We start from the raw sequence: 18485 nt of genomic DNA, 5'->3' as shown, positions 1-18485 counted from the left end.
TTATTATCGGAGATACAAACCCGTGGCTGCTGCCCGGCGCAACGATGATGTACTTACTCAACATACGTGGTATGCTAGCAACTCAAGACGTGGTGGAAATCCAAGTGTAGTTGCAATTCAAGGGCCCACGGGTTAGAAGCTTCACTTTAGACCCATGGGTTTATGAAGTTTGCTAATTTCGGTCACATTCAGTTTAACTTGATTACAGTTTACTCCCTGTTTGGACATTGTTTTATCATTAAGTCAGGACAAATTGTAACTGTTTATATTATATCGATAATGATAAACTTCCAAAAAGTTTTACAAACAACTTGCACAAAATGTTGATGTGGACTAGAGACTAACCCAAATTCACAAAGCTTAATATTAACGGGAAGATCGTTATGTCAATACTGGGTTGACTCACCGAGTTCATTAGAACTGAAAACCTAGTCGACTTTTGGAACCAAAATTCATTTGAAGCAAATCAAAACCGATAGGTCCTCCTCCGCTTTGTTACTCAACCGAAAAGAGAGAGAAATCAAGAACAATGTCAGAAGAGAGAGAGAAAGAGAGAGAGAGAGAGAGAGAGAGAGAGAGAGAGAGTTTGCAAGAACACTGCTCAAAGAAGAACAAAGAGATCGATCGTACAAGCCCCGAAGAAGAACAGTCGACAAGCGAGTAAGTGATTGAATTGTTTTTTCAGAACAACTTACTCCACAAGGGTGGGTATTCAGTGCCTCCAAAATTTGGGGTAAATTATTCAAGAAGTTTTCTTTCCGAAAAGTTCAATCCCGATCAATCATATTATATTCATCAAGGGAGGATGAATCAAAGATTTTATTTTCATGGTTCGTATGATTACCAATGAAATCCTAGAGTACCCCTAAGAAAAAATTGATCACAACCTCCATCATATTATTACCCATCACCATCTCAACCATCGCAACCTCCATCTCATTATTATGTGACACCTTCTCCACCATCACAACCTCCATCTTATTATTATCCAACACCATCTCCATGTTGGGTTTCGTAGTCACCTGGTGTTCTAATCGAAATCTCAAACGTCTAATATGTCTAACATTAGCTACAAGGATCACATGTAAGAACTAAAGATGAACTAGAGCGGGATAGAGATTATACCTGAATCACTTTCCCTCAAACTAAATCTGATGCCTTTCTCTCGGAGATCAGAATTTCAAATTGCAGCTCCTCTACTTCAGAAACCTGAGCAAACAACTTGATCTCCCGCCATCAGAGTCAGCTAGGTCCTTATTAGGAGGTTGAGATGAAAAACTCTTCTTCTTTAACTAGATAGATAGGTTAGGAGCATTTTCTCTAAAATCTCTCTCTCTCTCTACTTAATGGTCTTAGAGATGGATTTTCTCTAGAGAAAAATCCACACCTTTTCTGTTCTAATATAGACCTTATATAAAGACCCTAGAGATAGAATCTCATTTGAAATGGTATTCAATATTAACCACAACAAAGATAAAATTCAAATTCCCAATCTGAACAGGATTCCAGTACGGGATTTCTGTCCCATCTTGGACCCCTATATGTGGTCGGTCAGGGCATCCCCTTTAGTGGGTTGGGTGACCGCCCCATAGCTTTTGTCGGCCATAACATGGCCAAGTCATTCCTCTTGATCAAGGCCTCCCTTGTAGACCTAGTTCTCCTATATTTACCCGGTAGACACGGGTTATACCCTCCTCCTTACTAAATCCTTGATGAAGGGGTGTTACATTATCATTATTTGACTATCACACCTTTCGGTCAAAATTTGTAATCTTTTATAAAAAAAACAAAAAAAAAAAATCATGTTTTGTTTTGTGGAGAAGCTTCAATGCCCCTCAACCTCTTGGGGTCAAATTTGCATGCGCTTTATATCAAAGGAGCTCAATTTTTCACATATGTAAAGACATGTGTATGGACCAAATTAAAAAATAAAAGTAGGGGGTTATTGTCCCACCATTTGGACTTCTTCTCAATTCACCAATTCTTGCTTGAGTGTGACTCCCTTCCATCACAAAATGGATTCCAAGGTGAAAAGGAACCTAAGTTGAAGATCAACTCAATCAATTAATGAACTTTAGGCTATTGATCAAGGTACGATCCGTGATTATATTCATCTCTTTGAATCTTTTGGAGGGCAACTATATAGTTCAGATTATATATGCTTACTATGTGGTGAATGTTTTATTAGTCTATATGCATGTAGTTAATTTTAACTAACACAGACATCTTTTGAAATTGAACCATCATTTGGTGTTGAAGTTTGAGAGATTTATGTAGAAGTACACTACAGTCGATGAATATCTTGATCAATTTGTCTAATTAATACCTTCCATGGGTGGGACAATATCAATATGTGAACCTTGAGATCAAATCTAAATGTAGTTCGAGTACTTTCGATTTCTAAATGAACAAATAAATCAAATCAAATTGAGATCATTGTTATTTGGCTCTTGCTCCTTTTATTATTGTTTAATTTTTTTTGTTGCTTAAGGTCCTATTGAGTAGAGATTTATGACACTACTCGGCAAGTACTAGTAGAAGTAGGTACTCGGCAAGGACATGGTTTGAATGGATCCCTTGCTCAAAGGACGGTAATTTCTTTCTCCAATATTTATTTGCCCCTAAACGGAAAAGAAAAAGGAATACTTTTGAGACCGAGAAGACACACTAAGGCAATCATATTTTGATTTTCATGTTTTCTCATCTGACTAGAGACCCTCTAAGATGAAGACCTTCGATGAAGACGAGCTCAAAGAGCAGATTGAGAAGAGGAAGGATAAAAGGGGTTAAAATGGGTATACCTTCGATGAAGACCTTCTAAGATGAAGACCTTCTAAGATGAAGACCTTCGATGAAGACGAGCTCAAAGAGCAGATTGAGAAGAGGAAGGATAAAAGGGGTTAAAATGGGTATACCTTTGCTCCCGAAATACTTAGTGGCTCTTTTGGGGTACGAATAGGCCACTGTTTGCACTGGGCATTACAAAGAACATGCCAAAATTAGGTCAAAATCTGATACCAATATGAAAGGAAATCAAACAAAACTTGGGCTACATATATAAGAAACAAGAAGATGAAGTAAACAGCTTTAAACCATAAATGCAAACAAGAATAGAATGTCAAAATTCAAAGCTTCAACAACTTTAGTGGTCTCTTAAGTATAGAAGGCTTTTTTTTCCTTTCCCTTTGGGTCCTTTCTAGGCTGACACTCTTAATTTCTTACTAGCTTTTCCTTTCAGGCCTGCTTTGTCCTTCCTGGGCCCTTCATTGAACCTTCTCAAGTTGTCTACCTGCAACTGACCTATGGCATGGAAAACCCTGTCCCTGGGCCGTTCATGGATCTCCTTCAACTTGGCTTGCATTGCAATTATCTCAGCTTTCGTGTAACAGGCTTTATTAGTTGCCAATATCTCTTTTCCTCGTCCACTAACCATCTGGGTAGAGACCCCATCATCAAATATGTACCTGTTAGTCTGGTCCAAAATAGTGTTTGCCTTCTTATGAACCTTCTCAGGTTGTTTACATGCAACTCTCTTCTTTTGACCAATGGCATGGAAAACCCTGTCCCTGGGCCGTTCATGGATCTCCTTCAACTTGGCTTGCATTGCAATTATCTCAGCTTTCGTGTAACAGGCTTTATTAGTTGCCAATATCTCTTTTCCTCGTCCACTAGCCATCTGGGTAGAGACCCCATCATCAAATATGTACCTTTTACGTCCATCATCTAATAACTGCTCCATCTGCTTCTTCCTTAACATCTTCTTTGCAGTACCTAATATCCCAGCTTTTGTATAGTTATCTTCTTCCTCTGATTCATCTGAGGATGAGGATGAATCACTTCTTGAATCTGTGGCTAGAGCAGGAACTATCTCAAAATCTTCCTCCGCATCTTTGGATTGTTTTTTGTTTCTGGAGAGGTTTGATTCAGACTTCTTATTGATCTTTTCTTTCAGTTTTTCGGGAACTGAAAGCTTTTTATCCTTTATGTCCTCCATTTCGTCTCCGGTATCCCTTTTCCCCAAATCCTGGTTATTATCTGCTGCTTCAGCAAAGATATCTTGACTGAACAATTTCTCAGTAATTTGATCTTGGGTTTGGACTTCTTCCTCATGGAGTGGGACTATGAGAGGATTAGCTTCACTTTCAACGATTTCATTTTCTGATTCATTATCAGAATGAACAATATCATCACCCTTCAAAACAGATTCGGATTTATCAGAGAGAGAAGGAACGTTAATAAAATCACCATAAGCTAATAATATATTAAATTGTTGAAACCATTAGATCCTCTAAAACTGATCCTAACAATACCTCGTAAAGTTCTTTCCCATCATAAGCCCTCTTAGCATGCTTCCGCTGTTTGGAGCTTCCTTCCTTTATAGTCACAAATCGCTCGTATGCTTCATCAAGGAAACCCTCCAGTAGGTCATCATACCTAATCAAAAACAAAAATGCTATTTATATAGATGTCTGTAACCAAGTAGTGTCAAGAGACAGAAACTTGCCTCTGTTGCTCTTCATCAATGTCAACCTCGCTCGTTGAATCTACTTCCCCACCAAGCTGATGGGAATCTTCATTCTCACTGTCTCCGTAGTTGCCACTTTCATCGTCAAATTTAGCCGAATCGACAACTTCCAGATCTTTCTTTCCCTATTAAACATTGATGAGAACAAGTATATTATACAAAACCTAATCCTTACTAACGAAACAATGGTGTTAACAGAGTGAAAATCCAAATTGATATATGTATAAGCATAAATAAATTAGGTTACTATGTGATTTCAGAAAATATCTTTATTTCTGCGAATAATAAAATACACAAACGGGAAAATATCTCAGTGAAGGTGAAAACCTTGATAGCAGAAAGAGAAAATAACTCATGGTCACCATAACCATCTTCTGGTGCATCAATTTGCATACCAGTTGATCTGTGTGCTTTACCCTGGAGATATCCACAAATATAATCAGTTCAATCTACCTAACAAAAGTATCTGGTAGATGACTTCACAAAATCAAAATCTTACAGACCTTGGTCTGTCTCTTGGCAAGAAGTTTTGTTGCACGTTTCTTCCTGCGTTCTACAGCGTATGCCATCTCCTCCATTTCATTGAGTATTTTTTCATCCTCGTCGACCTTATTTTCATCTTTCTCAACTGCAGCTTTAGAGACAGCCTTTTCTGTGGGGGACAAGGATTTCCTCACATGCACCCTCCACCTACACATAACGAACAAATGAAAAACAGTATCTGGTATAAACTAAGTTGCATTAAATTGAAGAAATTGGCAGTATGCCAAAAAAGAACTGTTAAACGGAGAAATGCAATATATATGTAGAAGACCCAACTCTAGCAATTTCAAAATCAGACAGTTAGGTGATCCAAGCATGGATAACCCCAGTTACTTCCAATGGCTCTTGAGCCAACTCCTGAACTTATCAAATTAGCATATTTTCTCATTTGGCCCACTGGTATCTATTTCGTGTAGTAACATGAACGTATTCAAGTACAAAAGCACAGCACAGCGCAATCTTACTACTGGGTACTACAAAGTTATAGCTCTATATATTAACTAGTATGATTTTACTAGTAACATTAACCAGTAAAGTTGGCTTTCAATATATGTATGACTGGGTGTTGGTGTACGTGTAGTGTGACTTACTTCCGCAGCTGCTTCAAGTCTTTCTTCCCTAGAACTCGTAAATCGTCACATAGTGCCTTGATCTGCAAAGACAATGAAGCCCAAAAATTAGTTGACACAAGAATGATGAGCACAAACACACCATTAATACATAAAGAAAATATTAGCAGACAATAAGTTGTGCATCAAGACAGTAGCCAATCGTTATTGTTGGCAAATATACAACCCGAATATAAATTATAAAAAAACATACTTCGTCATTGGTTCTCTCATGGTCCTTTATAGATAAGCAAGCCGGATCATCGAAGGAGATGGAAGAAACTATCCCAAGAATGTCAAGTGGAGTCTCAGACCACACAAAATCTGAAGCTGAACACACCTCCCTCAAAGTTGTATTTCCTTCCTCATACCTGCATTTATGATTTTAGTGATGATAAGACACGACATCAAGTGACTTAATAAAAAGTACTGACAGGTATCTAGGAAAAAGATATACCCATAACGGTGCCTCATCTGCTTGGTGTCTGGAAGAACATCAAAAACCTACAATTGCGAGATCACAAATAAGGATAACCAATTTGAGAGAATATATTTGAGTAGTTGTCAAATTTTAATGTATTCATTCCCCCTCCCCAACAAGGATCAGAGTAGTTACTGCTTTGACACTAAATGCGGAAAAGTTCATATTGATTACCTTTGTGCGCTCAGTGGCTAAATTCAACAAATGCTTCATATCAAGCAGACGAGGATCAATCTTGGCAGGGGCTTTGTAGTATAGACCCACAACATAAATTTCTGCCGATGCAGAACGACTTGCAGCTGGTTTGGTCACTTCAACCTTATCAAATAACTGTTGTATAAATCCAAGAATTATGTAAATCAACCTTTGCCTTGCCCATCTCTCTCTCTCTACTCTTTTCTTCTGCCCCCTCTGCGCTTGTTTTATTAGGGTTTTTTTTTTTTTGACGGAAAAGGGGAACGATTTAAAAAAAGAAATAAAGACAGTAGATATTTTAGGCCAGCGCTTTGAGGAAAGCTAAATAGTTTCCAGGGTGTGAAATTTTAAAGGGAATATGTAAAATTTTGAAAATTTTCCGGAGAAATATATTTTATGGGGAAATTTTCCACCTCACCTCTCTCTCACCACCTCACCTCTCTCTCTTCTCCGACAAGATCGCCGGTCGGAAATTTTTTCCGGCCGACGACTTTTGAAGCTAAAAAAAAAAAATTTTTGCTCTCTCTCTCTAAAACTATTTTCTTTTTTTTTTCTTTTTCTCCTCTCTCTCTCTAGATGTAGAGAGAGAGATGAACAGACCTTGAACAGATCTGTTCAAGGTCTGGTCGGGACCTTGAACGAATTTTCCTCTCTCTCTAGATCTAGAGAGAGAGGAAGAAAAAAAAAATTTTGAGTGAGAAGGAGAGAGATTTGCCGGAGAAGACAATGAGGTGGCGAGAAGGTGAGGTGGCAGAGAGAGTGAGGTGGTGAGAGAAAGGTGAGGTGGAGAGAGAGAGAGGTGAGGTGGAGTGAGAGTGAGGTGAGGTGGAGGGAAGTGAGGTGGAGGTTTTTATTTCCCTCTAACAACTTACAAAATAAAATTGTCAAACAAAGTCGACCAATTTTTTACCACACCCCGGAAACTATTTTGCTTTCCTCAAAGCGCTGGCCATATTTTATGAGGTCGTAGCCCTTTTTAGGGTTTATCTGTGGGCGTAAGGTTTCAAAAGGCCGGCCCGGCACCTAGTCAACCCTGGGTTAGAATAGTCATGGATTGGGTCTCACCCGGGTTGGCTATATAAGGCCCAACAAAAGACCGGGTATCGACCAAGGCCGGGTTGGGTCAACCCTTTTTTTATTTAATTTAAAAAATAACAAATTATAAATAAAAAAAGGGGAACGATTTAGAAAGAAATAAAGACAATAGATATTTTATGAGGTTGTAGCCCTTTTGTAGTGTTTATTTGGGTCGCAGCTTTGGGGAATAAAGAAAGGCCACGACTTTGGGAATAAAGAAAAATCTCCGGAGAATAAAAATTTTCTACAATATTGGTCAACTAAGATTGACTTCGTTTTATTTCTATTGGTTATTATATGGCTTTCAATATTGAGAGTTACGAAAGTTTAATTTTTTGAACCAACAAAAGAATTTAGAAGGAACTTTCATAAACTTAAACAAATCTTTCTAGAGATCAAAACCCTAGACTCTAAGGTTGTGTTTGATTGCAAGTTGGGGAAAGGAAAAATTACCGAGAAACATTTACTCCGAGAAACATTTACTCGGAGAAACATTTACTCCATAATTTTTTATTCATTTTCAGTTGTTTGGATAGTCGTTTGTTTTCATTTTCTCATTTCCACTTCCATTGTTTGGCTAAAATCATGCATCTCTCTGTACAATTGTGCTTCTCTCTCTACAAGTTTTATAAATTGAAGGTGAAGAAAGAAACCTAACCAACTAAGAAACAACTTTCAAGTTCTCAACACACCAGTCGCCATAGAAGTGGGAATGGAGAAGTTAAAACCAAAGAGATTATACTACTCACCAAATTCAATACCATACCCATCTCCGCTATCTACTTTCTTTTTACTTAAAAGAGTATGAATTGGTTTTGTGTGAGGAAAACCATTAACCTCCCTTGTATATTTATATTATTAATAGTTTACATAAATATGTAATTGACATAGATAGCTATACATAAGATAGGAAAGAAAATACATAAGAGAGGAAATAATATATACAATATATTAGAAAGAATCAAGTCCAATCTCATCCAAGATCCTTAGTCAATTATTTCCCGAATCTCATTGAATTATCTATATGTGGAGGGATACAAACGGGCTACCAGTGATAAATTTGACTTGAATAGAACCTGAAAAAGAGAAAAGTAGCCCTTACTTCTCATAACATCTTTCAAACAAGCTATAATACCAGGTAAAGAATTAGAGATTTAGAAAATCGTAAAGAAGAGAGAGAGAGAGAGAAAGAGAAAAAGAAAGAGAAAGAGAGAGAGAGAGAAAGTAATAGGAGAGAGATGGAAAGGAGAGAAATGGTGGTGGTGGGCGGAGATGATGGCTTGCAGAGATGGGACGAGTTGATGAATAGGAAGTTTTGACGCCCCAAAATTGAACAAAACAAACGATTTTCCTTTAATAATATTGTACCTAGAAAAAGATTTTGTTTTCCTAAAGCAGTCGCCTAACTATGTTTAAACTAAGGAACAACAAAAAAGACATTGTGAAACTAGCAAACACAGAGAGAAGAACATTTTAAAATCTAAGAATTCTAGGGCAGAGAATTGAATTCTACGAATATGAAGAACAAATAAATAGGCAAACCAGAGATCCATCGGACAAACTTTTTTTTATTATGAGAAAAAAATTATAGGAGTATATAATCAATACTTTCTTGGTAGTGTAAAATAAATATATATTTCTTTTCAATAATAAAATAAATATATATTTCTTTCCAATAAGAATATTTTTCCATTGTGAACGAAAAAGTTATCTAAATATACAAATGACCAAGCATAAATTTATGAACATTTTGTTACATGTTAACAGTACTTTATCATGTGTTAACACATTTGTTTCATAGCTATGGAATTATCACTTTGACCAACATTTGATAGAATGATCAGACATTGCTTCTTGGACCACCTGATTATACCACATATTCGAAACATTCAGTAAAATGTTATCCATCATTTTCACATAAACTCACACATTTCATATAATTGTAAAACATTCTCCCTGTTAATTTAACATTCCCACGCATGTCGGTACATTCTGTTTGGTGGCCCGACATTACACCAGATGTTCATACATTAAACAACCTGTTAAGACATTTGACAATATTTTCATAACATTTTATTCAATTTTGCAGTATGGAAACTGATAGGTCACTTTCTACATCTCAAAACAATGATAAGAAGTTAGTATGTGAATCATGGGGCGACATATTTACTGAGATTGGGCAAATATTTCCCGGTGGTGTCAAAGCTTTTCGACACGCTCTTGGTCGATATACCATTGCGATAAAGAACAACTACAAATATATCAAGAATGAACCAGGTCGTGTGACTGCCGTTTGCTCTAAACCCGGATGTAATTGGAGAGTCCACGCGGTTGCACCATTGGGATGTAAATCTGTGTTTCTGTTGAAAGAGTACGAACCGAAACACGATTGTTCCGATGTTGTTCTCAAACCTGCGGATCCCAAGTTGTCTAGTAAACTTGTTGGCAGCCTAATTGATCATGACATCAGAAAACACCCAGATTGGAGTACGGCTGAAGTTAAAGAAAAGTTTCAAGACGATTATGGTGTTGAGTTGAGCTATTACTTTTCTTACGGTGGTAAGAAGGTTGCGATGGACAAAGTATTTGGGCAGGAGGGTGATTCCTATGCAAAGTTGAAGTGGTACGTAGATGCTTTGGCGACTGTAGACGGTAAAATGTCTACGGGTCGGATAGTCTGACAGTCAACGGGTCGACGGTCAAAAGTCTTGTCGGGTCGGGTCGGAAGCTTTGGGGACCGGCTACGTGTCGAAAAGAACCTGCACACAAAAAGAGAGAAGAGATCGTGAAGCCTCTGGGACACCGGGATGGTGCCGACCTAAAGGGGCTCCGACGGTCAAGTCAGATACTCGATCAAATATAATTAAAGTGAAAGTGGGCTATAGGGAGGTAACCGTTGTCGGAGGGCTTAGGTGTCGCGACTCGTGGAGTTGTCGGAACAGATCCCCACGGTAATGATATACTTACTGTAATTAAGAAGGTGATGGTGATGATATATTATCGTTAACTTGCTAGTCGTAGGTGAACTTGCGATAAGGTGTTGGTCGTAAAGGAATCGGCAATAAGGTGCTGGTCGTAAATGGATCGGACGGTGAGGATCGTTGGATGGATGATGACGATACGCCTAGCGCGTGGAGACTTCTCTTGTGCTTGGAAGTGTTGGCCTACCTACAGCAGGTAGAGCTTTCAGCTAGCGATGTAGTTCGCTTCTATCACTTGACGAGCCATTCCAGGGATAATGGTCGTTATGGTTTCAAATTGCGGAAGCCTGGTGCTCATTTAATCACTGCAATGCCGGCTACCGACCGAAAGTGCCAAATTGGTTATTTTCTTGCCCGCGGTGACCTTGTATATGGTGACCGAGGGGTAGGACAGATTCCTTCCCGTTGGCAAGATGCTCGTAAGTATGTTATTGTTTATCGTGGAATACTTCGTGTGTTTACATTGTTGTGGTTTAAGTGTGTATTGTCCCTTTGACAGACTGTTCGTTCAACAATAAGAACGTTGAGCGGCTAGAGAATTGGAAGGAGAGGATCTCCAAGTTGTTTGAGCGTCGTGATCCAGAGAGGAGTTATGCCTTCCTTCTGAGTCACTCCCTTATTTCAGGTACTCCTTTGTGGGACTTTGTTCCTGGTGCGACTCTAACAAATCGCCTTTCTGTTCCTGCGACGGCTATAGAGATTCGAGGTGCGCTTCTAGCCTACCAAGAGTCATCTGGTGCTTCGGTACTCTTCCCACCTCCTTCGGCAAGTACAGAGTCATTCGCATCGTCGCAAATGGTGGGATCTGGTTACATCCCTGCTCCTTACGCGGACATCCGGAAGGGTGGCCAGAGGAAGAGGTCCAAGGCAGGTACTGGTTCGAGTTCTCTTCCGCATTCTTCTTCGTCTACTCCTGTTACCGAGGAGGTCCCAGCTTCGGAGCCGGTTTATTCGGCGATACCTCTATCTGGGTCTTCTGGTGGGGTTCCCATGTGGAGGCATCATCCTTCTGCTTCTCCCTTTGATGGCTCCACTTTCCTGTCTACTGGAGGGGACCAGCTGCTCTCTTCTGAGGATCACCAGATGTTCCTTGCTTATGGTCCTTGTGGAGGCGCGGACTATGGTGTTTCGCACCATTACCTGGTATTCGCCTCTCATTTAAGTTGCAGCTATCCCTTGTTATATTTACGTGCTCATCCTTATTTTTTGGTTTTTGTAGGCTTTCATGGCATCGATTTCCTCTCGTCGTCAGTTCAGCGAGAGTGTGGACCGAGTTGCAGAGCTGACAGGATCATTCTCCTAATTGCAGACTCGCTACGACAGCCAGGCGTTTTCCTTTCAGGAGCAGGGTGACAGGCTGCGTGTCCGAGAGAGAGAGCTGGAGGATCTTCAAGGGCGGTACACTGTGCTGGAGCGAGAAGCGGCGTACAACCAACAACTAGTTGACGACTTTCCCCGTGAGAGGGATCAGATTGCGACTGACGCGGCGTTACGGACCCGTGCAGACTTGTTCGTCGAGTACCGCGAGAATGGGCCCGACGGATGGGATATGGATGATAACATAGAGGCCTGGCGGGTCCGTCACGAGGAGCTCCTGGCAGAGCAGCGGGCGGGAGAGATGACGATAGATATGGACGAGGTGATGAGGGGTGATGATGCAACTGGAGGTAGTTCGCCTCATTAGAGCTTTCCTTTACTTGACTTGTTTAGAAATACTATGTGTGTTGTTGATTTCTTTTCTATGTGACGAACCATATGTGGTCGTCGTCGTGTGTCGTCAGGCGTTCAGCCCTTTTGTTTGGACGACACGCGTCGGATATATGTTGTTGTTGATGAACTATATGTAGTCGTCATCGTGTGTCGTCAGGCGTTCAACCCTTTTGTTTGGACGACACGCGTCGGATATACGTTGTTGTTGACTCCTGGTTCAGCTAGACTTCTGGATTTGTATTTTAACGGTTTAAGTGAACCCACTGGATTTCTTTGAGACTCTTCGTTTAAAGATATATTGCTATGGTTATGTACCTGTTGTTTTTCTTCTTAGTTGAGTGGTTGTGATACCAGCTTATGTAGGGAAGACGACTAGCGCCTTATTGCGTTTAGGCGTAGACCACAATTTACTGTCTCATCTTGGATAGATTACTAACTTATGTAAGTGATACGGCCAGCAGCTTGTTGCCCCCACTTGAATGGATTGTAAATCCTAACTTATATATGGGATACGACCATCACCTTACCGTGTTCAGGTGACAGCTAGCAGCTTGTTGTCCCAACTTGAATGGATTAAAAATCCTACTTATATACGGGATACGGCCAGCACCTTACTGTGTTTGATGTGACAGTAAAATGTCACATTTGGAGAGCCTAACTTAGACTAATTAGTCCTTTTCGAGTGTTATGAATAACATTTTATGTGTTTTTCTTGTTTAGGTACCATATTTGGAATAAAGAACTTAATTCGGAATAAAGCGAGTGAATTATCACTATCATTTCATGTGCCCAAAACGAGAGAAAAAGACTTCAAACAAATCAAATGAGAAGAGGAGTCAAAGACGAGTCCAACGGTGAAAACGGAAATCCATTCCGAGTTCGGACGGGGAAGTTGTGAAAGAAAGAAGTCGAGGTTCGGTCTTAAAACAAAGATTCTATGAAGGCACCCCCTTTGATTTCCAAGTGAAGATTAAAGCCTAAGTCTAAAACCCAAGAGCCTAGATATGAAGGAATAAAACCTAAGCCCAAAGAAGATGAAAGAAGGAAGATATTTTGGAGGCACCCAACGGACTCAAGTTTGAGTCAAAGTCAAGGTTGACTAAGTCTAGGGTTTGAGTAAAATACACTATTCATCTTCTTCCTCATTCATCATAGGAGAGATTAAAAAGAAAAGAAGAGAGAGAAAAAGAGGCAAGGAGAAACTAGGGTTTGAGGGTTTGAAAGAGAGCAAGAGTTTGGTTGGAGAGAGAAGGGGAGAAGAAGGAGACCGGCCAAGCAAGGTCCGCCTAGCCGGCCTAGCTTGGCCGGCACAAGAGTGTGCACGGGAGCAGCCGAGCTGCTGCTCGGGAAGCTTCCCGAGCTCGGACGGAAGCTTCCAGCAGCAGCAACAGCTTCTAAGGCCGGAACAGCAGCACGCGGGAGATAGCAAGACCGGCAGCAACAGCAACTCGGCAGCAGCTTCCTCTCGGCCGAACGCGCACACGGGACGCGACCTGCAGCAGCTACCGGAGCAAGGATGCGTCCACAGGAAGCTTCCACAGCAGCCGAGACGCATCTGCAGGCGCGCACAAGGCTCGGACAGCACTCCTTTGGCCCGGATATAAGTGTTTTGGCCGGAATTTGTGTTTCTTTGACCGGATTTTTCATAGTGTTCCGGCAACTTTCTTGGTCTAAAACCATAGGGCTTTTACTCCCCATGTCTTGATCAATCTTTCCATTTAATTTGATTTGATTTTGGGTGAAAAATCTTTAGAGAGAGAAAGCTTGGTGAAGCTTTAATGGTGGATGTTCTTGAGATGGAGAAGATGATGATGGGTGCTATGGGGAAATCTGATTTTTACTCGGGGACACCCAAAAGTGCCATATTAAAGGGAAATCCGAAAATTCACTACGGGGAGATCGACTACACTTAGTGATGCAGGGAGATTTTCAGAAGATTTTCTGAAAATCTTATATATCATCAAATAGGTTATTTTAGTAGTTTCCTATTTTTTTTAGTAGAGAATTGTTAATTTTAGTAGTTTTATATTTTTAGGAAACTTTCTAGGTTTCAGATTCTAGTATTTTATTTATTTAGAACTTGTTATTAGAATATGATTAGGTTTAGGAAACTAGTATTTTATTTATTAGAAATTGTTAATTAAAGTCTGTTTAGGTTTAGGAAAACTCTAATGTCTATATAAAGGGGATTCAATAGTTGTTTTATTCATTCAGTTCAACAATAAAATTCAAGTTTATCAATAAAATTCAGTATTTAGTAGTATATCTTCTTAGTTTCGGTTTTATAGTCTTTAGAAGGAGTTCTAAGGCTCTTTTCTGGGTTCTATAAGTTTTAGACGGAGTTCTAATTCTTTTACGGATTTTTCCGCTGCGTCAGTTGGCATCAAGAGCGAGGGTTTGCCTGGTTCGATATCATCTACGCGAAGATCACTTTAGAACACATCGATGGATTTGCCAAAGATGCATCTAAAGTTAGTTTAAAAAAAAAAAAGAATCAGATTATTATTAGTATTCTCTATTTTGTTATCAATCAGTCAATATGAAGAATTATTATCATGGTAACAGTTTTTTAGTTCAAGTGCACCCACGTAGAGAGTACAATGAGTATAAGATCAACGAAGAGATACCAATTTTCGATGGATATTTAACTATTGAAGAGTTCCTGGATTGGCTAGAGAAGGTTGAACGACAAGTAAATATGTCAACTAATATTCTCAATGAGAAGATGGTTAAAATTATTGCTTGTAGATTTAAAGGGGGTGCCGCAGATTGGTGGGATCAATTACAACATCAAAGAATGAGACAAGGAAGGCCACCCATCCAGAATTGGCCGTCTATGAAAGAGAACCTGAGAGATAGGTTTTTACCTCCTGATTATCAACAACACTTGTTTATGACTTACAAGAACTGTAGACAAGGGTTGCGTTCGGTGGGTGATTACTACAAAGAGTTTTCAAAACTGGCGCAAAGAAACAATATGGAAAACATTGCAGAATATGAAGATGTTGTAGCAAATCGGTTTCTAAGCGGATTAAAATTTAGTCTGCGAGAAAAGGTGGGGATAGTTACAGTATGGACTATTCAAGCTGCGTACAACTTAGCCCTAAAACTTGAAGCTCAGGAGCGGGAATATAGGAACTTTGGATTTCGAAGGGAAGAACAACCTCGCTTAAACATAAAAAAGGTAAAAACAGCTCCCTTAGAGAATGTTGAACCACCACAAATTGTGAGCATAGAAAATTCAAGTAATATTACTCACGAATCAAAATCTAACATTATTGTGTTCACAAATAAGTCTCCTGATATCAATTTACACGGTAAGGAATTTGTTTCTGAAGAAATTATTCAGGAAATTGAGTTAAAGGAAGTGGTTCAACCAATTGAGTCAAAAGTTGTTCAGGAAATTGAGACAATGGATGTTGTTCAGGAAATTGAGACAAAAGACGTCGTTCAAGAAGCGGAACCAAGGGAAGTTGATTCAAAAGAAGAACTTCGCAAGTTAGACTTTAGTCCAATTAAAATTCCTTCATATGAAGTTCCATTCTCAGAATTTTGCGAATCTCAAATTGTTTCACATGGATTGACAAGTAATTTTATTCGAAAGTCTTCATCGAAGTTCATAATTTTCAATCACTATACTCATGATCTGTACAAGTTTATTTTTGGGGTGAAAAGTGAGTTTGGGTCACATTACAAATATGGACAGAAAATATTCTATGGCATAATAAAATCGTCAGTCAAATCTGAAAGTTTGGTAATTCCTATGCATAGTTCACGAGAAGGATATATCAAGGGAGTATCAATCAAGATAACATTCAAGTCAATCAGTAAACTCGAGGCGAGTTTCTTTGAAGTGGAGGAGACTGATGCAGGGAGATTTTCAGAAGATTTTCTGAAAATCTTATATATCATCAAATAGGTTATTTTAGTAGTTTCCTATTTTTTTTAGTAGAGAATTGTTAATTTTAGTAGTTTTATATTTTTAGGAAACTTTCTAGGTTTCAGATTCTAGTATTTTATTTATTTAGAACTTGTTATTAGAATATGATTAGGTTTAGGAAACTAGTATTTTATTTATTAGAAATTGTTAATTAGAGTCTGTTTAGGTTTAGGAAAACTCTAATGTCTATATAAAGGGGATTCAATAGTTGTTTTATTCATTCAGTTCAACAATAAAATTCAAGTTTATCAATAAAATTCAGTATTTAGTAGTATATCTTCTTAGTTTCGGTTCTATAGTCTTTAGAAGGAGTTCTAAGGCTCTTTTCTGGGTTCTATAAGTTTTAGACGGAGTTCTAATTCTTTTACGGATTTTTCCGCTGCGTCACTTAGAGACTTATTTTTTCTCGACGAACCTAGCCTCGAATCACATCGAAAAAGGGGGATTTCTCATCATCTTCTTTTCATTTATTATTCATTCCACATGTTTAGCTAAATCAAGTGTCGAATATATGAGATGAAATGTGATAAATTCGTGATTATGTTTAATATGATTTCATGTTTTGATTATGAATTGATGTTCATTTGATTCGATTATCGTTTCGATCGTATTTTCATGTGTCTTGTCATGCATTTCACATAGTTAGGCGACTAGACGACGATTTCGACGACTCGGGATTAACCGATTTAGGACGTTTATTTGACTAAGTATAATTTCCGGATATACGTAGTACTTATAGACATCACCTTAAGAGTCGAACATCGCTTGTATTTGACACATTAAATCGGACAATACATAGTTGTAGATTTATCATTATGGATTCCCGGATTTCGATACATGAACTCTCATATTCGGATACTCTTGAAGCATGATTTGAATGTGATGATTGGCTTATTATTTGTTTACATGTGAGTTTAATTGTCTTCGTCTAGTTTTATAAACTAGAAGCCTCGATCTTAATCGTCTAATTGACATGAAGTTCGATAATGTGTACTTAGTTGATAATCGATACTTAGTGACGTTTGATCGATTACACTTAATTGGACATATTATGCTTATTAGTGTCATACTTGTTCATTCTCAATCCATTAGATAGTGTGTGTAAGTTTGATAGTCGACGCCTATTGCTTGTCATGTCATGTTGAATCTATGATCTCTTTCTCATTCATGCATTATAATTAGATATTTCATGCTTTTATTAAGTTATTAGATGAGATATGCTTTTTAGATAATGAATGATAGTTTAGGAATTTAGATTCATATGATAGTCAATCAAACATTCTTGATTTTGAATTGTGTTTTTTAAAGAATATCTTCCGAAATCTAAATAGTTCATTATGTTAGATTTCGAGTTATATATGACACCTAGGATTGTCAATGTGGGTGAAGTTAATTACATTTTCATGCGAATAAATACATAGTATTTGTCATTGTCAATCTTTTGGATCGAAGTATCCGTCTCACTTAACTTTTGCCTGAATCAACTTTTGTCGTTTCCCGACTCTTGTTCCTCCGACTCTTCTCTCGAATCTCTCTCGCCCGTTTTACTTAGATAGTTTAGCTAGTTTATTTGTTTTCATTGTTTCTCCTCAATCAATCATTTAAAACCCCAAAGAGCGTACACAAAACCCAGATTGGGTTTCCCTGGCACAAAGGAAGAGGGCTAAGCTCACCCACAACATATTGAAGGAAAATACGATATATTGGAGGATGGCCCGAGCTTGAAAGTGTGGTTGCCCCCACAGATGTTTTTTTTTTGTAAATGATCTTTTAATAAAAAATGAAGTAGTTTTTCAGGTAACGGGTTATGTTCATATCACTAAACCCGAAATGACTTCATTCTTGATTAGATTACAATGGTTTGTAAATTATTTTGGGATGTTAAGTACTTACAATAATTTGGAATGGGATATTTTATGTGGAAACAATATGAAGTAAATTTGAATATATTATTATTTTTCTTTTGGAACATATGTGACATGCATTGACGACAAAGAGTTTGTTTCAGGAAAAAACATACACAGAAATGTTAGAACATTCCTCCAAATGTTAAAACATAGTGACAAATGTTTGTGAAATATGTAATAATGTTCATTCATTAATCAGAATGTTCTCAAGAAACTTCATAACGTTGACACATAGTAAATAATAGCTAGCCATGTAAGGATTCATTCACTGAACATTTAGTAGAATGTAAGGATTCATTCACTAGACAAAAAAATATGTACTAAGACATTTAAGTCGATTTACTAAGACTAAAAGATTTTACTAATACATTCAACACAATGTAGAGACAGTCTCTTACATGTTGAGACATATCGTTGAATGTTAAAGCATTTAGTAAAATGTGAACTACAGTTGGGCTCGACATGTCGCATTGTTGTGATAAGCGGGTTGGTTGCACCTGCGACATATTCTTTTTCTC

The 18485-nt window shown here is 38.4% G+C and overlaps 1 protein-coding gene, 1 long non-coding RNA gene and 1 pseudogene across 3 annotated transcripts; 2 read left to right on the top strand and 1 right to left on the bottom strand.

Annotated features, from left to right (window-relative positions):
• Positions 1-1976: 1976 nt before the first annotated feature.
• On the top strand, positions 1977-12397 carry LOC147548897 (uncharacterized). Its single transcript, XM_086669985.1, has 4 exons — positions 1977-2091; positions 9519-10829; positions 10910-11553; positions 11630-12397. Exons 2-4 carry the CDS (start codon positions 10535-10537, stop codon positions 11711-11713), a joined length of 1023 nt encoding a protein of 340 aa, XP_086526111.1. The 5' UTR covers positions 1977-2091; positions 9519-10534; the 3' UTR covers positions 11714-12397.
• LOC147548898 (adoMet-dependent rRNA methyltransferase spb1-like) lies at positions 3034-6592 on the bottom strand (annotated as a pseudogene). The gene is made up of 9 exons (XR_015237874.1): positions 6332-6592; positions 6134-6180; positions 5891-6047; positions 5659-5720; positions 5029-5215; positions 4853-4942; positions 4505-4650; positions 4311-4434; positions 3034-4192 (listed from the first exon to the last, which is right to left on the bottom strand). The product of XR_015237874.1 is annotated as an adoMet-dependent rRNA methyltransferase spb1-like (transcript).
• Positions 12398-13288: 891 nt separating the features above from the next.
• Positions 13289-16629, top strand: LOC147548896 (uncharacterized). Its single transcript, XR_015238786.1, has 2 exons — positions 13289-14032; positions 16453-16629. It is a non-coding gene; the product is annotated as an uncharacterized LOC147548896 (long non-coding RNA).
• The last annotated feature ends 1856 nt before the right edge of the window (positions 16630-18485 follow it).

The sequence above is a fragment of the Eschscholzia californica genome, unplaced genomic scaffold (genome assembly GCF_041429995.1).
Source record: "Eschscholzia californica isolate CP2 unplaced genomic scaffold, dmEscCali1.0.p SCAF_3, whole genome shotgun sequence".
In the NCBI taxonomy this organism is placed as follows: domain Eukaryota; kingdom Viridiplantae; phylum Streptophyta; class Magnoliopsida; order Ranunculales; family Papaveraceae; genus Eschscholzia; species Eschscholzia californica.
Note: the sequence above shows the minus strand (reverse complement) of the source record. Positions and strands in the feature narration are given on the sequence as shown.